Source organism: Mugil cephalus, chromosome 16 (assembly GCF_022458985.1).
Source record: "Mugil cephalus isolate CIBA_MC_2020 chromosome 16, CIBA_Mcephalus_1.1, whole genome shotgun sequence".
NCBI classification, from domain to species: domain Eukaryota; kingdom Metazoa; phylum Chordata; class Actinopteri; order Mugiliformes; family Mugilidae; genus Mugil; species Mugil cephalus.
Genome location: NC_061785.1, coordinates 19,982,041 through 20,004,604, shown reverse-complemented (window position 1 = coordinate 20,004,604; position 22,564 = coordinate 19,982,041). Strand labels below are relative to the sequence as shown.

Sequence of the window (22,564 nt, the reverse complement as noted above, 5' to 3'; positions counted from 1 at the left end):
GTGTGTTGACCCTTGGCGTTTCTTTCACCCTAATGCTGAAGACTTTTCTTATTTCTCTACTGTTCATCAAGTCTCCATCATCTACTCCCACATAGATTTTTTTCTTCATTGATAAGGCCCTTTTACCTTTCGTCAGATCTACAGATTACACTGCCATAGGAACTTTGGACCATGCTCCTCACTTACTTGAGCTATTTCTCCCCTCGGGTTTACATAGGCACCAAAGAGGCTGGAAGTTGAACACGGGTTAACTGGCCGATGCCGAGTTCTGTAATATCTTCAGACATTGATTTCTTTTTGGAGACCAATAGGTCTGATCACATTTCCCCATCGCTTCTGTGGGAAACACTGAAAGCCTTTTTACGTGGGCGTATGTCTCTTTCAGTGCGCATTTGTCCAAAACGAGAAGGATGAGGCAGCAACAGCTTATGGACTCTATCTTAGACATTGATAGACAACATGCCTCTTCACCAAATCCTGCTTTGGCAACTAAAGGTCTGCAGTTGCAAACCGAATTTGACCTCCTAGCAATAAGTAAAGCAGAACACCTATTACAACGGATGAGAGCAACTTATCATGAGCACGGGGGCGTCAGCATGCCTCTCACTTTATTTCACAAATGTATGACTCTTCCCAAAAACTGACAACAGATCCAGCAAACATAAATCTTGAGTTCTCTTTGTTTTATTCTAGCCTTTACTTCTTTAATGATTTGTTAGAACGGGGGTGTTTTGCCACCGACACTGAACAAGGCGCTTATATCTCTTATACTTAAGAAAGATGAAGACCCAAATTTATGTAGTAGCTTTAGACCAATTAGCCTGCTTAACAATGATGTCAAGTTGCTGGCAAAGATACTGGCATGCCAGCTTGAGACATGCCTCCCTGACATTATATCAGAGGACCAAACAGGCTTTATTTTGGGCCGTCAATTGTCATCTAGTGTACGTAGACTTTTTTTTTTTTTTTTTCCATTTGTCTGCATTTGTCTGCATAGTTGAACACCACAGGGTGTCAAAATTATATGAGGTTGATGCAGTTATATTCTTGCAGCTGAAAGCTTTATTACTTCAGTTCGTGAGTGTGACCATCACCAGCCCTCCCTGAGAACTGTCCTGTTGATCTTTATTGAGTGTAGTGACCTTGTGTGGCAGGGAGGGGAGTGCTACACCTCAGTGAATAGAGAGAGAGAACAAAGGACAGAAAAGATGTAGAAGGATGGACAGTGGAGGATATGCATGTGGTGCTAGTAGGAACTAGTGGAGTGTAGGGTTCTGCGCTTCTCAAGTCACCTCACTCAAGTATGACTGGGTACAGTCATCTCTGGAGAGATGAGAGAGTCCAGGGGGGGTAAGGGTGTCCCAATGGAAGGAGAGAAGTCTGCCATAGGGCACGTAGTGATAGAGTGAAAACAATAATCCAGCCCTTAATAGCCGGGACTCATCAATTCTTCTTGATGGGATCCAGCACGGGCTGGCAGGAGACAACACACATGCATGTGGGCATTCCCTAAATATGCGTGAGACCATTACCAGGGCCCAGAGTCAGGTCAGAAGCCCCAGCGCCGGAGAACCTCCACCCCAGTGTGGGGCGCATGGGTGACAGGACCAGAGAACCACCGTAGCCACGGGCCAAGCCACACCCCAGCGCAGATGGCGAGCGACGACCAACACCCCCAGACCGACCAAGCGAGCACAAGTTGGTGCAGGCCAGAGCAGCCCCCCATACCCCCACACCCCCCAGTCACCGCAACCCGTCCACCCACCACCGCCAAAACCCCCCCCCAAAGACCCCACCCCCCGCCCGCAGGGCAGCCATGGACACCTCTCCAGCCGAGAGGACTCCCCCAGGAGCCCAGCAAAGCGCCCGCAGAGTACGTAGACTTCTAAATGTGATCTTGACTCCCTCCGCTTCTCCAAATCCTGAGATGGTTATTTCACTCGATGCGGAGAAGACATTCGGACGGGTGGAATGGCAATATCTGTTAACAATCCTCCAGAAATTTGGATTTGGCCCTAAGTTAATCTCATGGATTTGCCTTCTTTACTCTGCTCCATTGGCAAGAGTTAAAACATATTCATAAATTTCGCCTCCTTTCACTCTTTCGCATGGCACCTGCCAAGGATGCCCCCTTTCACCATCGCTTTTGCTCTCGCTTTAGAGCCTCTGTCTATTGCTCTGAAAGCTTCCACATTATTTTCAGTTAAAATCAGAGGAGGGGTTGAACGCAGAGTAGCACTATATGCTGACGATTTATTATTATACGTTCAAGACCCAGTAAATTGTGTCGGTGGAATAGTAAATCTGTTAGAGGCCTTCGGAATATTTTCTGGTTATAAGCTGAATATTGCAAAGAGTGTATGTTTTCCTGTTAACCAGTTAGCAAAATTTATTTCTTCCAACATGCAGCCTTCTATTTATCTCCCAATGGCTTTAAATACTTAGGTGTAAACATTCACATTCTTTAGCTCACTTATAAGAATAACATGTGTTATAGAAGCTAGCTCTTGCACTTCATCTCTCTACCTGCATTGCTTTTTGCTCCCCTCACATCGCGCCCCTCTCAGTATACTAATAACCCTGTTGTACTTTCCTCGCTAAAAATCTGGAAACAGTTTAGGCAACATTTGGATTAAAATCTTCCTCTGTCCTTTCCCCTATTTGCAATCACCACCTCTTTCTGCCTTCTTTGCTAGACCCAGCTTTTAAATTATGGAAAAGAAAGGCCCGGTTTCTTTCTGTGATCCTTTTCTAGATGAAACATTTGGTAGTTTGGAAAACCTTGTCACTAAATGTGGCCTGTCAATTCATGGTCGATTTAGATATTTCCAACTTCGTAGTTTTGTAAGAATTCATTTTACATCTTTTCCTAAACTGCCTGAGAAGACTCTTTTAGAAAATATAATGTCTTCATCATCAACATCACAGCATTGGATCAATTTATAACCTTTTACTCTCTTCACAAGTATCTTCCCTTTTATTTACCACATGGAGTCAACATTGTACACGCAAGACTAGGCTGGGTGGGTGGGTGAATCAGGGGTGTCGATTATATGGTATTTTGTCTGTATGATCTTTTGCAACAAGATTTACTTCTAGGAAAAGAAAACAAAAAAAAATGTCAGACTTCCTACTTACAGCTAATGTGTATATTGTATGTGATATGCTTGGAAGTTTGCACAACAAACATATAAAAAAAAAAACATCTTCACTGTGACATCATCAAGTTTTACAAAAAACTGCTCAAATACATTCAAGGTCTTTACTACATATAATTTATGAGTCTGGATGAATACAGATGTAAACTGTAACTTAAACAATTGGTAGAGGAATAATAATATAGAGGATGAGCTGATGATTGGACTGTCTGAGCTACTTCCATCCAGCTTCAGCTAGACATAGTAACTACAGAGGTGTTAATGGTGTGAAGACAAGCAGCGTATTATCTAGTTTGTGGTATGGTCATGCAGCTCATGCCGCGTATTACCGTAGAAAAGACAAAGACTACTGTAAAAGGTTCTGTTGATAATGTAGATACATTGATCTATCTTGTCCGGGGCCTTGTAAAATTGTCTCTCCATTTGATAAAGATGTTGACCTTCCCAGCAGTCTCATCTTTTCATCAGTGGCTACTCGAAAGGTTGTATTTGATGAGGCTCTGCATCCATGTCATTTTCAGATAATTATATGGAAGAAAGCCAAAAATAGTTTACATATAGAAATTGGGTCAAATTGGGCCGACAACGTCATGACAGTTAAGTCATCAGAGACAACAAGGTCAGGTTTAGGGCAGGTTCACACACTGCAGGGTTTTTTGGAACATCCTTTTGTTCTAGATACAATGATGTAGCGGTTAGGGCGCTTGCAAAGGAAGCTCCTTAAACAGAGGCACGAGTGGTATTTTCTCATGCATTTGTCGCATGGTTTATGCAGATAAGGCCTGTATATGGGCAAAGACTGGATAGATTTTGATCGGTTTCTCTTTCCTTTTCTAGCATCACAGAAAGGCTTTTCACAGACAGCTACCCCTGTCATGTATTTCACAAGCTCATAAGGGACTTGTCATAGGTGGAGGAATTGCAAAAGTTAGTAGTATAGAGTCAGTTTGTCATCAGCTTTATTAACCGATTGGATAAAAGATGTTGACCCTTCCCATCAGTTCTCATCTTTTCATCAGTGGCTACTCGAAAGGTTGTATTTGATGAGCTCTCATTGGCTGTTAAGTCGAACAACAGGATCAACAGCACTCTTTCCTACTTTGCAGTGACATTTCAAACCACAGATGCCAGAAAAAGGAGTCTCAAACCTGCTCCATGATTGCATTACCTAGTGCCCATGAGACTTTACAATTCCTCCCTCAATGTGAAACAAATTATAGTCATTTGTACTGAAAGTGTTTACTATATACTTGATAAATGTTTTGATAAAGTGTATTTCAACCATTGGGCCTCACGTTTACCTTGTCATGTGGCTTACCCAAGTTTCCGAAATGACTGTAACCTTGAAACCTTTCCCCTTTTTTAGCAGCAACCCCAACTTTGCATTGCTGTGACGCACCTCGCACACACTCTCAAATACTATTTCGTAGACTCCACATAACCCCCAGTTTATATAAGCGTCCCAAGTAAAATGTCTGAGCAAACAAGTTTTAAAGAATTACATACATGTTGATACACTTTCACATGTCCCATAAGTGCAACTAGGAATGTGAGGCCACTGTTATTCATTCAGTGTTGTAACAGTTGACTTGAGAATTACGCTCCCACTCTCACCTACACAAGTGGAACTGATCCAGTTTCAATCAATGCATTTTAAAAGGAACTGGAAATGTGAAATGTTCAAATAATGACCGAACTGACACTGTGCAGCCACCAGATATCTTTTTACCACAATTACTCTTTTAATGTGAAAATGAATAAACATAAATAAAAAACAAATAATCTATCAATAGCCAATAGTCAAGAAATATAATATGCTGTTTTTTTCTAAGACTTGACATGGAGAATATGTGATGTTTTGAATAATAAGACATGATTTATGTCGGCGTTTAGCTGAGTCAGTTAGGCAGGTTTTTATTCACTTGTAATGACACACGGTGCTCAACCCTTCATAAGTTTGTATTTTATCTATCTTTATCTTTCTTTATAAAATATATCTTGAATAATGTCACTTATGCAGCCATAGTATATTATCCACCTGTGGCCCAAACATCTCTATCTTGGGTTAGTTAAAATAACCCTTGTGAAAATGAAAGCAGTGCAAAGAAAAAAAAGTAAGTGAAACTTAGGTGTATGGTAAATTCTTTATTCCGAGGACCATATATCTGAACAATAGGCTGGGTGGAAGCAGACCAAGGAAAAGAGACCAAGAGTGTAAAAACACTGCATGAGAATTTTCACCGAAAAAAAAAGGTGTTCAAAAATAAAAGTGTAAGGGGAATGGAGGCAGAACCCTTTTTCAGAATCTCCTATCTGCAAGCAACAACCCAAAGGAAAGGTTTTCTTATCTATTCCACTCTCAAGATGCCATGCACGTGCTACTGTTGACTGGCTTATAAGTGGAGAGAGATTTCATAGGCATTTCGTATAGAGAAACATGCCTTTTCCTAAGATGTAAAAATGGTGGCAATGAAGTAGGAAAGGGTGCGCCATCTTAATAAGCATGAATAGCCACGAACAAGGGAATCTTCCATCAGCACGTCAGCTTCCTGAGGAAACATATTTTTCCCTTACCAGGCCAGGTTGTAAAGCCTATAAGTAGATAAAAAAAACAACAACAACAAAAAAAAAACATAACATAACTGAATGTAAACACAGAGTATTAAGTTAGAGTGATACCATCCAAATAGTTCACTCACATATTATGGACTAAGTTCACTTTTCCACATACCAGAGCTCCTCCTTGTTGAACTCCTCCTGGCATGCCTTTTTCCATCTCCTTCTTGCCACCACACCAGGCCTTTCAGGGCAGAGGCCTGCAGGGCACGGCCGTATGAGAATGACAGGGCCCAGGCCTGTGCAGTGGGCACTGTTCATAGCGTTCAGGTTGACGAGGCCTCCTCCTCACTCTGACCACCAGACAGGAAGTGATTTCCTGTTGATGAGAAACGAAGTACATTTACAAAAAACTTCTCGAGACATCACAGTTCAAAGGTCAGACCATAAAAAAACAACATGCATATGTGTGTATGTCAACAAAATGTGCATACCAGGTACCAGGGACTGCGGGGGGCATAGTGCAAGCGCAGGCAGTAACAGTTTGCATGGCATCTCCTGGTTAGCTGTACTTAAGTGAGCATGAGTGTCCAGCGATAAAACACCCTGTTGGGTTTTGAAGCAGGGTGCCCTCCAGTAGACAACACTTATTACTTTTTACCAGTGACTCGTCAGCGGCGAGGATGTCCCTTGCCAGGAGCCACAATATCTTCAGAGCAATAACACTGCAGCTCCTTCTTCTGCCAGGAGTGAGGAAGGGATATGCGTGAGGCATCCAGATACTACACAGAATGGAGGAGGAAGTTAAGAGTAGAGATAAGGTTTTTGAGACCGTGCAACATTTGTTTGCAATAATAGGCATACATGACTCTTTACACATCTTTGCTGCCTTAAATGGGGAAAAGGGTACAAATCAACTGTGCTGCAAAGCTGCAGTGCGCCAGTGTGGTAAGGTCATATGTAACGTGGGAAAAAACTTGTTAATTGAGAGAAGGGAAGTGGTGTAAAAGTCACTGACTGCAATGGTTTAAAGTCTTCCTGTCAACATCAGGTCTGTCAACAAAATAGACCACCAGGTAGCCCTAGCTAGTAACTGTGTGATAAAGCTTTAAGTGTACCTAGGGTTTATGTGTTGGTGTTACATGCTATTCCCTCCTCTTATGCCTGACCTTTACATCCCCCTTTACTGCCCCCCCCCCCCCCCACTATCCACTTCACAAGGCAACAAACCTCTTTTTGGTATTTGACTTGTCTTGGAAGAAGCCAACCAACAGTAGAAACAGAAGAAAGGAAGTCCAAAACCAAATTTAATTCATATAGCGTCCAAAAACAAATTGCATTAATCATTGCCGCAGAATTATCATTAATTAAGTTTTGGGTTAACCATTGACTTTAACACTACCAATGCTTAGTGTGCAATCAAGGTGCCAAAATAGCCTGTTTCCTTTAGGTCTATCAAACAGAAAGATTTGTCAGTGTGATAACCCCCTCCTACATCAAGTTCCTCTAACTGAGGTCCTGGTTTGGAGCTGTCACCCGACTGTGATTTCTTGCATTTTGCTTTCTCACCATCTCCCTCTTTTGGGGAGGCTCAGCAGCAGAACATTTTTTGAAGTTTGAAGTTTCTTCGAGTTTTTTAAAGCTTTTTTTCTTACCAGGGGACTAACACAATGAGCAGGGTAATTGCTACTACACTGTTCTTGTCAGGTAAGTCTGTGCATTCAGATCTTGTCTTGCGTCATATTTGCCAACAGTTTTAATTTGACCTTTTTTATTTTATTTGATTACATGACATTAAGCAAGCTGTAAGCTGTTTGATGCCCATTGCATGCAGCAAATGTTATTAATGACAACCGTTATTTGTGGAATTTGACATAGATGCAGATAGAAGAACAATTTAAGATGAATATATGTGCCTTTTATCCTTTCATCCTGAATATAAGAGAAACTGTGAAGATTTACATTCTAAATTAAGGACTCTAAAAAAATGTATTGCTCAATAAATTGATTTCTGTGAAAATATGTTTTATAAAGAGCAACTGTGTGATACTAACACCTCAGCTCAAGACCTCATCTGGCGCTGGCTGCTTTTTTTGTGTGGTGTTGAAATGCTATTAAAGTTTATACACATTTCAGTCCATACATCCTCTTCATCTGTTTCAGTGACACCCTTACTGCAGCCATTTACGTGATATTTTCTGTCACTTTCACTTGTTGAAGCAACAAAGACTATAATGGCTCAACAGGGGCTTTTTCAGTGATGAAAAAACAAAACAAAAAAAGACCACGAGCTGAAGAAATATTTTGATTTATTTCCTATTATTTCTTGTAAATTCCACAGCAGCAGAACTCTCACACGATGTCACTGTTGGACACTGAAATGTAAATGTAATTAACAGATGACAGTAAACATCGCCCTGCCATATATTTATGTAGCAGCATATAATTATGCGGCTGGGCGTGGCCAGGAGCCAATTATGATGGGGTCGTGGATAAAAGAGCGGCCCCTCCTACGCCTCCTCCCTCTGTCTCCCGCTGGCGTAATTTCCGGGACGTCCTGTGTGGCTGCAACAGGTAACTCCGGGGGCCGCGTACGTTTTTGCCAGTTTTGTATTTGCGGGAGCCTTAACTATTTCTTGTGCTGTGACAAAGGGGCTGTGGGTGGATTCTGGCTCCATGTGGTCTCCTTGTCTGGTGCGTATCCTCTCTCGTTGTGCTGGATCTCTCGTTATCAGTAGTTTAATGTAGTGTGGTCACAGGTAAATGCTGGTAGCGGCTCGCTGCTCTTGCCTCGTCTCACTGGTTGCATGAACAGGTGCTGTACCATAAGGTATGTAGTTCATTCTTTCTGAGTCTAACCTGTCCTGTGGGGGGAGCGATCGGGTATTTAATTTCCTTTTTGTTTAAGTAGGATCAAGTCCATCACCTCCATTGGCTCCCTTCCGTCTGCATGACCTCTGCTGCTTTGTCCTGCTTCAAGTTCCTGTCCGTCCGTGTAGCTGTTTCCCGGTTCGGGTTTGGCTGGCTCCGGCGTGCTGCGGTGCTTTGCTGCCGTCCGTCCTATTGCGCTGGTCGCCCACCTGTGGTTGGGTCGTTCGCCTTCGCCGCGGCTCGTAGCAGCCCGTTCTCGGCTGCCAGCGTCCGCTCTTTTTTTAGTGAGGGTTTCGTGACCCCTTTTATCTGGTTCACACTTTCGGATTTCGTTTTTCATTCAATTCCGATTGTGTTCAATTGATGCTGGCGATTTGATTTGTATTAGCAGTTTTATCATTTTATCTGGTGATATTTTAACTTTGTATATTTGCTGATTATATTTGGTGCTTTTCTTTTTGTTTCAGGGGCTGTCGGCCTGTAGTGGTGTGGGTGATCGTAGGAGATCCTCCTGTCTGCTGTGCCGTTTCCAGGGATGTGGGTCGTTCACGGGTGTGCTCTTTTCACGTGTGTCTGGGGGAACTTTTACTTTGGGGACCCCTCCTTTCGCTTGCCCTAGCTACTTTTAGGCCGAAGCCCTTGATTAACTTGTTTTTTGCATTTTCTTTTGTTTGGATCCTTTGTATTAATAAAATATTATTGTGACTAATTTCATGGGCCACGTCTCTTGCTTGTCGAGCAACGGACCTGTATTGTGTAAAACCGAAGATCTGGTAATAGTAATGTCCTTAGGGTGAGTACCTGAGGTGGCGTTGTCTGGCAACAAGTATACTGATTTCAGTGTAAAATAACTAAGTACAATTTATTAGCCCTACCGCCCCGCCACATTTATATTCGTGTGATGGCACTGAAACTGATAACAATGAGTTTTTCAGACGGCTGATTTTAGAAAATGTCATGTACTGCCCAAAAAAAAAAAAAACATGAGCAGAAAAAAATGATGAGGAAATCTCACACGTAGGCTCGTAGAGAAGAGAGACTTCTTATCAGCTGCAGTGGGAGATATTATTGTTGCTTTTCTTTTAAGTTATTGTAGGATTCAAACAGTTTTGCTTCTGCTTTTTATAAATTGCAGGCGTTGTAAAAATTCTATATGCCTGCATATGCATGCATGGATAGACAGTTATAGAGTAAAATAGGTTGAAAGGAAACACTGAAAACAACAGGCCAGGAAAGGATCTCACACACAGGAACGTCCTGTTTGGTCAAATCTGGTTTACGTCAACTTGACCTGGACATGTGAATAATGAGAATTTCCAGTCACAAAACCATAAGTTGGTCAAAACTCAGAAAACATGATTCTACTGCAAAGAACAGGTTATCATTTATCGCACACATCCACTTCTGTGTGATTTCTAATAGTAAGTGGCAAGAATTAGAGTCAACAGGGTCAGCCTCGCAGACAACACAGGCTTCACAATGAATCCTTGAACGTCAAAAGAATCATTCCTTCTGAGCCACTATGTTGAATATGTCTGACTTTGGTGCTCCGTAGTGGCTTCAGAATAAGACACCGTGGGCAGACCGTACTGTTACACCCCAGAGATAGACTGAAGGCAACACAAAGACCAATGACATCACAAACAAAAACACATAGTCAGATTAATTAACTTCCCCATAATCACATTGCGATAAACGGTTCTCTCTTCTGATTCCTTCAGTGTTAAAAGCTGCTCTTTGTTTCAATATTGATCCCGTGGCTTGGAAGACCCTGAACAACCCTGCAGCAGGTTTTGGCTACCAGGTGGTGCAAAGACAATCAGAGTAAGTCAGACGATGCACTGTGACGCTGAATGTGGGTTTTATGCAAGATGCAAGATTTGATCAGCTAACAACTCTTAGTACACTGCCCTCACCACACTGATTTTGTTTGTTTGTTTGTTTTTTATTACTTCTTATTAGATTGGTCGTCAGTGCCCCACTTGAACAGTATTCACCAAATGACAGGGGGGAAATATTTACCTGCAACATCAACAACGAATCCTGTGCTAGAGTGTCACCTTCAGGTGGGCAACTTTTTATTTCTACTCATACTGCATCACACACAAATGTATTTTATGTTTTATTGTGGTTTAACTATCTTTAAACCTCTGTTGAATCATTCCCTTACAGTGCCGAATTATGCAGTGAACATGTCTCTTGGTTTGACATTGAAAGCTAATCCCACCACACAGGAAACACTGGTGAGTAGGTGAACTGCAGAGAATTGCAGAGGTTTGTGCTACTTGGAAATATATCTACACAGCAAAATCAGCATACCCAAATTAACACTGTAAGAGTTAATGTTAACACTTTTAAAGTGTCTATATGGGTCCACAGCTCCGAGTGTTAATTTAACACTTTTTGAGTGTTGATACTTTTACACTAAGTTAGTGTTAATTTGACTCTTCTTGTAGTTAAATTTAACACTGTCTAACAACAACCAGTGTTAGTTTTTTTTTTAACACTTCTATGTAGTGTTAGCAATTAACTTTCTCACAGGACTATTTCTTAACGACACAAGTGTTGACTACTTGGGAAATAAACTAAAATCAAAAGGTAGTCATCTTTGGCAGTTCAAAAACTCTGTGTGTGTATGTGTGTGTGTGTGGGGCTTTATTTATGTTTTACTACTAATTAGGATTGGTCTCTTTTCAGGCATGTGGTCCGACCATTCCTATGAACTGTACAAGTATCACCATGTACAATGGTCTGTGCTTTCCCATTACAACTTCCAATCGTGTTCAACCATCCATACCTTCCTCTATTGAAGGTAAAAGTATATTGAATTGAAAGTTGACAGTGTACTAATGTCATTGATTAAAAAGCCCAGAATCTGGAGGTTGCCTGATACTAAAAGGAAAAATGTTCAAAGGATCCCTTGATTAATTATGCTCACTGGTCAACAGAGTGCCGGTGGACAGAAGTTGCTTTTCTGCTGGATGGTTCAGGCAGCGTGTCTCCAGACGATTTTCAAACCATGAAGAATTTTGTTAAAAATCTGGTCCGGTCATCTCTGCAGGGAAACACACGAGTAAGAGGACCATGGTCCCAAAGACACAAAATAATTACACAGTTTGCATCAAATAAATTAATAATTGTGTTCTTTTCTTTCAGTTTTCTATTTCCCAGTTCTCTTGGGACCCCAGAGTCCATTATTACTTTGATAATTTTTTCTCATCTACACCATGGGAGACTAACATTGACCATATAATCCAATTAGGGGGAGGAACCTACACAGCAAAGGCCATCAAACATGTTGTATGAGTGCTGTTATTCTGCCATTATATGATTTAAATGCTAAACTATGACATCTTCACCTTGATTTCCTGTCCAGACAATTTTTTAACATGATGAATTTAATCATTGTGTGGACTTTACTAATACAACTGCTTTCAAAAGAGGCATTGTATGAATTAAAGTTTTACACCATGTGACTGAAACAGACCCAACCAAAGCTGGACATAAAAACTGTCAATAGCACTAAAAATGAGGGTTATATGGGTAATAAAGATTAAAATATAATTTTCTCATTTGGCAGTAACAACGTTTTCACATCACAAAGAGGTTCCAAACGAAATATGAAGAAGGTCTTGATCGTCATTACTGATGGAGAATCTCATGACCGGAATGAATTACCACAGGCTGCAACATTAGCTGCTGGGAAACACATTGTTCGATTTGCTATTGGAGTGAGTACAAATTATTGATAAATATTTTGGATCTAGATGTGGGTTCACTGCTAGCTTGTGTGTTGAAGAGTGAGTTGAGTGATTCTCTGTAATCCTAGTTTAGAACCTAATTTTAATAACTCAAACCATATATATAACATCTCAAACACGTTGTTTCAATGTCCCTAGGTGGGGAGTGCATTTGAAACGTCTGCAGCAAAAAGAGAACTGGACACCATTGCATCTGCTCCTTCAAATAATTATGTGTTTCAAGTGGACGGCTTCGGAGCACTTGAAAAAATAAGACAGAATTTGCAGAACAAAATCTTCTCCATTGAAGGTGCTAATGTAAACTAAACGTCAAATCTTCAACATTGAAATTACTGTACATGTTCTATCATTGACCATTGCTACCTCAAGCCATAATGACTCAGACTGTTGTAGTTTGCCTTTTAAGTACTGTTTTGCTTTTCTGTCACAGGATCTCAAAGCAGCGGCGAGTCTCTGAAAATGGAAATGTCTCAAGAGGGATTCAGCGCAGCCTATGTGCCTGGGGTAAATAAAATCACAGGAAGGCGACTGGACAGTGACTGGACTGGAGGTTTTAGTGTCATCCTGGTTATAAGAATGAGGAGACTTAATGTATTTAAAACTGTCTCATATCATATAGGTTAAGGTACATTTTAGCCTCATCGTTTTACAGATAGTGTCGTGGTGGAAATGTTCAAAACAGTATGAGTGTTATCTGGTTAATGGAATGGATTGGTTGGCATGACAACTTTTGGTCTACATGATGTCACATCCTGTTTCCATAGCGTCAAATAAGCAACTTAAATAAAACTCATCAGAAAAATGGACACTTGAGTATGCATCAGCATTATATTAACTACCTAGAATGGCTGAAGCCATCCTTGAAAAAAAAATATTCGATGTGTATTTTAGTATTTTATTTTGGTTCAAGTTGCATCCACTAACATGGAGGCGGTGGAGCTTATGACCTATACTGCAGCCAGACACCAGGGGGAGCTCTTCTTACTTTGGCTTCACTCTTGGGGAGCTGCTCCATCATCCATATTTATACAGTCTCTGCTCTATTCTCTATTCTAATATATTATATAAGTCTTACAGTAGGTAGATTAGCTTCTCTAGCTGCTAGAGACATACAACTGAGAGGTGGTTGTTATTTTTTTCCTCAAATATTATGCAAAACACTTTTAACTCATTACTCCTCTGTCTACATTGCAGGGAATTCAGTTGGCAGTTGTTGGTGCAAACCAGTGGAGGGGAGGATACGTAAAATACTCAAGTACTACATCCTCAGGACCTCTCAAGACCGGTTCCTTTGAGCCTGCTTTTCTACAGCCTGACAGTTACCTTGGTAAGAATATTACACTAACAATAAACTACACACACACTGTACCTACTGTACACCATCATGCACAGTGCATGTGCTGCATGTGTGTAACGTTTGACAGCAACACATTGATCAGAACAGGAAATTGACCGAAAAATGTGAAATGAGAAAAAAGGAGTTGAATATACGAACATGTTTAATACAAGTCACGTTGTTTTGTTTTTGCATTTAATGTGATACACAGAATTCTCCTCACCACTGAATATACACACTAGCTAAACTTGGATATTTGATATTTTAACTGATGACCTTGCTTGACTGTTTTGAATTCTAGGTTATTCTATGGCAGTTGCTAAAACTACAAGTGGCACAGTGACAATTATTGGTGCTCCACGATATCAGCACAGAGGAATTGTGATGGTTGTTGATGAAAGCATGACACATTATAAAATGATTGATCCATATCCACAGCAGGTATGTATTTATGTGTAAGCCATACGGTCCTGAAAGACAACATTATCAGAATTGTGCTTCATTATGCTGTGTGGACAGTTTCAGCAATCTGGTGAATACTTTGGGGCAGAGGTTTGTGTCATGAGAATGAGCAGCCAGTATACTGACCTCATCCTCATATCCGCCCCAATGCATATGGAATCCGAGAGAGAGGGAAGAGTTTATGTGTGCCAGTTGAAGTATTTGGTAAATGACATTATTGTTTTCTAATGACACAAATCATCTATTTTTCTACTTTTAATAAACGTGTAACATTCACTCTCATCCTTATGCTTTCACCAGACAGTTGAGTGTCGCTTTGACTCTCCATTAGTATTAAGAGGGGCTGAATCCAGCAAAGGAAGGTTTGGGTCTTCTCTTGCTGTGCTGCCTGATTTAAATACAGACGGGATCAGCGATTTAGCAGTTGGAGCACCTTTGGAGAATGATGGCCAAGGCAGCATCTACATATTCCACGGCGAAAGAAGACCAAGTATCAATCCCATTTACTCACAGGTGAGCAACAATAGAGAATTCTCAAAGGACAATAAACACATTCGCCATCTGGGGTCTGTTTGCCACTGCATTTAAAGTCTGTATAATTTGAGTAATTCAAATTGTCTCATTTACACAGAGAATAACTGGCTCTGAAGTCAAGTTAGGACTGAAGTATTTCGGCGTGTCGATCAGTCAGGAGTCTTTAGATCAGAGTGGAGATAAACTGCCAGACTTAGCAGTGGGATCAAAGGGCACAGTTGTCTTACTCAGGTATGTCCAAAGTACTCTAATCAAGCACTGTTTTGTCAAGTGTAACTATACCATTTTTGGTCATTTGTAACCTACTGTACACCACAGATTGTGCATAAAAAATGGATGTAAACACCAAGTCTTGAAAGTGAGGCCAATGCAAAAGTATGTGGAATATCATTGATGGTCATTAGGTGCTTTCTCCAAAAATACACCATATTGCCAACGGTATAGACCTTTCTTCCAGAATTTTCCTTGTGAGGTTAGACACTGATGTTGGATGACAAGGTCTGGTGGTGTGCTTTACACCACTGCATCTGGCACTTTGCATTGCACTTGGTGATGTTTGGCTTGGATGCAGCTGCTGGGCCATGGAAGCCCATTCTATTAAGTTCTCTACGCACTGTTATTGATCTAATCTGAAGGCATCATGAAGTTTTGACATCTGTAACCTCGACTCTGCAGAGAGTTGGTGACCTCTGGGCACTATGCCCCTCAGCATCCACTGACCCCGCTCCACTTTGTTATAATATCACTGACAGTTGACAGTGTAATATTTATTTGACCGAAATGTCAAACTCAAATCTAATGTCAGAACTGTAGTCTACAAACCAATGGGTGATGTCACTGTGGCAACATCCATCATTTACAAGGCTCATGATGTATTCTTTTGTCAGTATCTTTTGTAATGTGTGAAGACCAAAGCAAAGGTTGGTCAGTCGTGACATCTAGGCCAGTTTATTTCTATTCTTTTCTTTTTAATAACACTTTAAAAAAAAACAAAGCTGTTTCACATGTTATTTCTCACCTTTTCCAGATCAAGACCTATCATCATGGTTGAAGCTACTGTGTCATTCGAGCCAAAGATAATCCCTACTCAAAATGTAGACTGCTCAGTAGCACTGCAGAACACAGCTACAATCTGCTTTACCATGACCAGTCTCACTTCAGCATCTACAGGTTCCTCAGGTGACAAACCTACCGTCCGTCCATTCTTTGGTATGTTTGTTCAGTGTACCATTCAAATGTAACTCTGATCTATTCCAGCTCAAGCAACAATCAAACATACTTTCACACTGGATGCCACTCGCAAGGCCCCAAAGAATCGAGCTTATATCACTGATAAACAACGAGAGTCGACCAAGACCATTACTGTTTCCTTAAATAGGAAAGAATGCAGCACCTTGAAATTCTTCATTCAGGTAAATCAGAAGACCCTGATACAACTATTTTGTTTTTAAGAGTCCTCTAACACTGAATCCTAACGATTCTCACAACCTTGACAACAAAAAACTTCATAATAGTGTCCTTTTCCTGCAGGCATGTGCAGAAGATGTTGTCAGTCCACTTAGGAATGAGTTAAGATTCAGCTTTGAAGGTTTATCATCTTCTTCAGGGCTCAAACCAAGTCTTGCACAGCAGGCCCAAACTACAGCCATTCATTCAGTAAGTAAATTTAAAGGCACAAAACTTAGCATTTATGTAGTTAAGAAAAACATATTTGTGTTTGCCACTACTTTTTATGCATTCATTTCATTGTTGCTACATTATTGACCATTTCGCATGTTACTATGTGGAGAGCTCTCCTAGACCATGTCCAGATATCATCACAAACTTTGATTTAATTGGTTCTTTCTGGTAAAATTCTGGTAAAAGTCTTGTGGAAATGAGCAAGCATGATTTATTGTAACAAAGGAAAACATGCTAAGGTGAGGGAGGATGGGACAAAGAGGTTGTGCCAAATAAAATGAAAGTAATATAACAAAAGACGGCCTATCTGAGCTACCTCTGGAAAAAGAAAATCAACAAAAATTCCTAACTGGCTTGTCTACCAAGAGACTTTCCCCAAAACAATACAGCGGTGGCACAACCCATAAACCTAGTGGAATAACAATAATCACCTACGTGAGTGCACAAAATGAACAGGGTACCCCGTCTTACCTAGTCCCAAAAACCTCCCACACAAACCTGAACACACAAAAGTCGCTGCAAGAGCACTAAGAGACAAAGACAGCAAAATCATGTGCAGCCAAATCAAGAGGCAGGAGAAAAGAGGCTGAAGGCCTGAGACGTCCTCCATCTTAAGGTTTCTCCTCTGTTGTGATTGGCCAACTGACGAGGTAATCATCCAATAGCCTGTCTACACAGGTGAGCAGCATCTCTGCAGCCATTACCTGAAGAAATAACACAGGAAAGGGGAGGGGAGTCACAAACACACAAAGTACCTGGCTGCCTGGCACGTAACAGTAATACTATATTAATAAATCCTAAACCTTTGTAATTATAAAATTAATCTCTGAGTTGCTTTGATCAAAATAAAATTACTTTAATTTTAGAAGTAAGTTTAGAAGTAAAAAGTTGAAAGAATCCAAACCTTTGTGTCTTCCAGGCACACTTGGAGCTTGGCAGATTTCATTAACTTGGCTTCATAGATAAATATTATTGAGTGTATAGTAGAGGAAATTCATGCAGTGTTTCCTAATAATATTTTCCAAAGAAAACGTGTATACATTTGAAAAGTACTGGTCCTGACAGAGTGCCCTGTGAAACTCTATGACAAACCTTTGTATGAGTGGACAAATTTTGACCTATCTGACATATATATAAGATTCAAACCAGTTTAACGGCAGTACATTTAATCCAGACAATGTGAAGAATGTGAAGCTATAGTTTGAGTCTTGTCCCCCCTCATATTTAGATCCTTATTGGTTAAAGTGGGCATTGATGAGCTTCTGGATGTCACCGTATCAGTGGAGAACAGAGGAGAAAACTCCTACAGCAGCCGCGTTACTCTCACATACCCAGCTGGGCTCTCTTACAGGAAGTTCACAGGTCTTCAGGTAAGGCTCAGGGTCAAACCTTTTTCACTAGGGGTGTAATGATTCCTTTTAACAACAATTCGATTCGATTCACGATTTGTGATGGCCGATACGATTCAAGAACGATTTTAGTTCATTTAGAACGATACAATCCAAAACGATTCAGTGACTTGAAATTGATTCAGTAACTTCTTAGCTTAAAATTAAACCAGTGTGAGGGGAATAAATACCTACTCAGTGTTTCCTCTACATTCATTTAGGAGTGGCGGTCCGCCAACAGATAATTATCTTGCTCAGTATCTACTCTTTGGGTTCTTAATCTACGGTTAGTCACTTTTTAAACTTCTTCAAGTGTCTCGATGCCCTGGACGGCGCTCGGTTTATCAATAAAGAACGAGGCTATTGTGGCCCTGAAGTTAAACACCACATGTCCGTTTCTGTTTATTATCTACTCTTTTGAACGCTGAAGTTCTCACTACACGCTGGTCTGTTGACAATATCACATGATGGTGGTGATCGACGTTTAGTGCACGTTAAATTATCCGACGTTTCATCGAGTTGTTTTCGTTTTGCTCAGGTCACTGTGTGTTACTGGTGGGGCGAGACGTGAAGGCGAATGTTAGCATTAGCATATACATTAATTTTTCCATTGATGTTAGCCGAAAGCTAATAAATGTATAACAGTGTTTTCGGTATATAAAACTAATTTGTACATTTTGTTTGTCCAGTTCGTGTTTCTCAAGTAAATACTCAAAATGGATCCTCTGACGTTCTTAGTCCAATGCGTTATTTCCTAGTATCGATACAATCGATCGATTACCTTCTAAATCGATATTAGATCGATGTATGTTGTCCAGACAGCCAACATGCTGAGCACAGATCGATGTAGTTGGATCGTAGGAAAATTAATCGATTCATCGATGTAGTGGATGAATCGTTACACCCCTATTTTTCACAATGTCTCTGATCAGATGTTCTTCTGAGCCACACGCCAGTTGCTTTTTTTTTTTTTTTTTTTTTTTTTTGATACAGGGAAGAATTGAGTGTAACTCCTTGGACAGTGAAGATGTTTTAATGCGGGGAAAGACAGATTGCACGATTGACAAGCCCATTTTCAAGGGCAACTCTAAGGTTTGTTTGTTATACAGAAGGATTTCTTCTCAGAGCCAAAAGAGGAGGTGGTTTGATTTCTCTCCTTCACATGGTTTTTAGGCTCTCTTCATCGTCTCCTATGGGATTGGAATCACCAGTGAACTTGACAGGAAGCTCTTTATCACGGCAAATGCCACCAGGTACCATTTGTCGAGTTACTTTTTATTTATGGAGCTGTCATATTAAATGATTACTACTTTAATATAATAAATACTGATTTCAATAATTGCTCTTCTACCTGTTAGTGGGAATGAGGTGCGCTCCAGTTCAAGCGATCTCTACAAAATGAAAGAGATTGATGTAAAGTACAGCATCTTTGTTACAATTGAAAGGTTTGTGATGTTTTAGTTGAAAGATACATATATATATATATAACAAAGTGATCATTTTAAATTAGAATACCTAATAATTCAAAATGTTTATTTAGCTCCTTCAGCTACAACAATTTCTCTTTTGGAAAGAGTAATTTGGAGAAACAAGTCAAGCAGTCAATCAAGGTAAATTATTACTTCAAATAATTCTCTATTTATGATGTTTATTGCTCATATTTAGACTTAAAGCTTGGTCTTTTCTCAGGTCACAAATGTAAACAGGGTGCTGAATTTCACAGTGGTGATCAGGGTTCCAGTAAAGCTCGGCGACAAAGACATCTGGGTGGATTTGAAGAGTCTGCAGGTAATGCATGCCGAAACATTGAGCGATTGGCCCCAGAAATGTCTCAGATGTAGATATAAGATGCATGGATACGACAAAATAAGGACCACACCCTGGTCTCTGTTAAACTAACATGACTACATGGGCTCCATTTCAGATCGCAAACTGTCAAAGAGGTCAAGACGAACAGCCTGCTGTCCGAGACTTTGTTGCTCAGATACAGAAAACAAAGTCAGTGGTGAGTGCTGATACATTTTCCCTTTCAAAATTGATCTAATTAAAGATATTTTAGAAAATTTATTTGTATTTATTAAAAAATACATATTTATTTGTATTTCTAACCTCCTGCAGGACTGCTCTGTAGCCTGGTGTACAGTGTTCAGGTGCAATAAGTTCATGGGAAGAGGGGAGAGTGCGACCTACAATATCTCTGCCAACGTTAGCTCACAGTGGATCGAGCAGGTAATTTGTGTATATTCGACAGTAAGTGCTACACTGTGTCGCATAATATTTTGCTCATACAACATTTTATTTTTATTTTTTTAATTCTCAGATTGGACTTCAATCTGCTAAATTCCTCTTGACCAGCACGGCGAGCCTGGAGTACGACACAAACCAGTACATCTTCTTTTCAGCAAGATCTAACAACAACCCCCCTGTTCAGAAGGTGATGCCAGATTTTATCCACTCATGTGTTATTTGAGGCATAAAAAAGCTTGAAACTGCCCCACATTCTGTCCCGTCACATCTCAGATTGAGGCAGAAATAGAAGTGTATCCTGAACCAGATTTCACCAAAGAGATTGTCGGAGGATCGCTGGGAGGGTTGGCTTTCCTAGCTTTACTCACAGTCGGCCTGTATAAGGTAAGACACTGGACATACACTACTTTAACTGACTGGGCATTACAGGAAGATGCAGCCAGTAAGAGTGCAATGGTTTGTAATTATTAAATATGTATTCAGTAGTTCTCCTCTCTTCTGATTTGGTACTAAATTATTTATACTCCAATGCAACAATGACATATGTGTATAACTGTTTTTTGTCCCCTTTATACTTTAAGGCTGGATTTTTTAAGAGTAAATACAATCAGATGATAAGTGAAAGTGCAGAAGGAGAGGAGGATCCTGGGGCCAATGAAGATGCAGCCTGAGCAAAATAGAATAATGTCAAATATCTGTGTGAGCAATTATTTTAGACGCAAGCTTTTTGTGGAGAGACGCTGAAGGCCACCTATAGCAATTTGTAACGTTAAATGTGTTTGAGTATTTTTTAGAATGTTATCAGTATGTTTCCTTGCTGTCAGACAGTCCTCTATGATGGAAAACAAACTGATGTGTGAGTCTATGCTTTCTTCATAGCCTCAATGATAGAAAAAAAAAGGTGACACAACATGGAATTGTTGTGTCTAACCCAAGCCTGACAACCAGGCAAACAGTGTTTTTATGTTATTTTCATTCGATACATTGAAAAATGCTTGGAATATTTTTCATTGACATTGTGAAATGGTGTAAGAATTCTAAAATGAAATAAAAGGACATTTATTTCATGATTGATCTGTATTTATTATATAAATATGACTAAATTTAACTGGATTCATTAAAAAATTTCCTTTAAGAACAAAATGCTCTTGATTGCTTTACTGTTATAAAATGTAAACTTCTTTGGAAATACCTCATGTGAAGATTTGTTTTCATTACTGTATGTAAGTATATGAATCAGAGGTTACTGAGAGATTTTACTGCTGTCACTACTGTGGGTCAACCGCCTACATCAACACAGACAACAGAGACATTGAGGTTATGGGGACGGTGAAAGACAGGAATAGAGACAATGAAAAACGTGGTGAATCTGCTGTTAGAACTGCTGCAGGAGAAGGCAGATCCCCCACTGTCTTTTCAATGAATGATCCAAATCTTGAAGTCTTGAAAAAGACCTGGACATCTGCACGGGCCGATTTACTCCCACTCATTGTTACAGCAGCTACCTGGAACCAAGATGTGTCCGACTTGCACAGCAGAGGGCCTCCTCGATTCCCCTAAAAAAACATTAAAAAAAAAACAACATCAGTTTGAAAATCCATGCCAACAAGGTTTCAGAAAAACTGAAAATAAGGAAAGGTTGGTTTATTGTTGAAAAATGTTGTTGTCGAGTAGGATGCGGTATCTAACTTCTACCAGCAGAGGGCGGGTTCTCTACACTGGGTATTCAGGGACAAGGGACATCTCGCGTGAATACGTTCAGAGAACGAGAACACACTTGAGTGTGAAGCTATTGTGTGCGTGTGTGGCGAACTGTGATTGTAAAATACATATTTTTGCTCTTTTGCACTTTCAAATTAAATGTATAGTGGAGGGCAACTTCACTCTGCACCACGCTACATAATCGCTGTAGCTCACTGCTTTAGCCAGTTGTAAAAGTGCAATATTGCAGCCGGATATTTGACTTAGCAAAATGCTCACAACAAACAGAGATTTCTCCAAACTATTTACAAGTCGATGGCCAAGGAACACCTTGCACTCACTGACATTTTTAAAGTTTCTGTAAGGAGGATAAAATGTATTTTTAGAGCAAAATCTATAGTATATGATGTCCGGGCTGAGCACAGCCAAAACCAAAACTGACAACACCAGACTGGACCAGGTGGAGCAATGCTTACTCACCATTGGACTGCCAGAGTCCCCCTGAAAAGATGGAAAGAGCACGGTGTGAATTTTACAAACTCCACACCACATTTACCACGAGGAGAGACATGAAATAAAGCAGCGTGTGCAACTGACGCTGCACACTCTCAGGACCATACTCAAAGTTCACTACAAAGTGGACTCCTCCGACCTACTGCATCGCCTGATGAACATGACATAAGATCCAAAGGAGACAGCACAGAATTACTTATTCAGAGCAATAGAACTGAAAGAGAAGAAAATCCAGTGATGATGATGCAGTCGAGGAAGGTGAGTAGCTGAGTCCAGAACTAATTCAGAGAAAATTCCTCCGCTCTATAGAGACTGGTCTTTACAGTGATGCGGTTAAGTTCCAGCTCAAGCCGTATC

At 40.4% G+C, this 22,564-nt stretch overlaps 1 protein-coding gene across 1 annotated transcript in view; it reads left to right on the top strand.

Annotated features, from left to right (window-relative positions):
• The window catches only part of LOC125022830 (integrin alpha-M-like), a 38,831-nt gene extending 18,002 nt beyond the window's left edge, over positions 1-20,829 (top strand). The window contains exons 2-29 of the mRNA XM_047609771.1: positions 10,307-10,409; positions 10,548-10,651; positions 10,758-10,828; positions 11,283-11,397; positions 11,534-11,658; positions 11,742-11,887; positions 12,166-12,316; positions 12,485-12,635; positions 12,777-12,850; positions 13,541-13,673; positions 13,984-14,123; positions 14,208-14,348; positions 14,445-14,657; positions 14,776-14,909; positions 15,706-15,857; positions 15,936-16,090; positions 16,209-16,338; positions 17,565-17,728; positions 18,740-18,838; positions 18,920-18,999; positions 19,105-19,191; positions 19,287-19,356; positions 19,436-19,534; positions 19,671-19,751; positions 19,865-19,975; positions 20,067-20,180; positions 20,267-20,377; positions 20,575-20,829. Coding sequence (XP_047465727.1) covers positions 10,307-10,409; positions 10,548-10,651; positions 10,758-10,828; positions 11,283-11,397; positions 11,534-11,658; positions 11,742-11,887; positions 12,166-12,316; positions 12,485-12,635; positions 12,777-12,850; positions 13,541-13,673; positions 13,984-14,123; positions 14,208-14,348; positions 14,445-14,657; positions 14,776-14,909; positions 15,706-15,857; positions 15,936-16,090; positions 16,209-16,338; positions 17,565-17,728; positions 18,740-18,838; positions 18,920-18,999; positions 19,105-19,191; positions 19,287-19,356; positions 19,436-19,534; positions 19,671-19,751; positions 19,865-19,975; positions 20,067-20,180; positions 20,267-20,377; positions 20,575-20,664 — 3,344 coding nt within the window. The 3' untranslated portion in view covers positions 20,665-20,829. The remainder of the gene's footprint in view (positions 1-10,306; positions 10,410-10,547; positions 10,652-10,757; positions 10,829-11,282; positions 11,398-11,533; positions 11,659-11,741; positions 11,888-12,165; positions 12,317-12,484; positions 12,636-12,776; positions 12,851-13,540; positions 13,674-13,983; positions 14,124-14,207; positions 14,349-14,444; positions 14,658-14,775; positions 14,910-15,705; positions 15,858-15,935; positions 16,091-16,208; positions 16,339-17,564; positions 17,729-18,739; positions 18,839-18,919; positions 19,000-19,104; positions 19,192-19,286; positions 19,357-19,435; positions 19,535-19,670; positions 19,752-19,864; positions 19,976-20,066; positions 20,181-20,266; positions 20,378-20,574) is intronic.
• Positions 20,830-22,564: the final 1,735 nt, after the last annotated feature.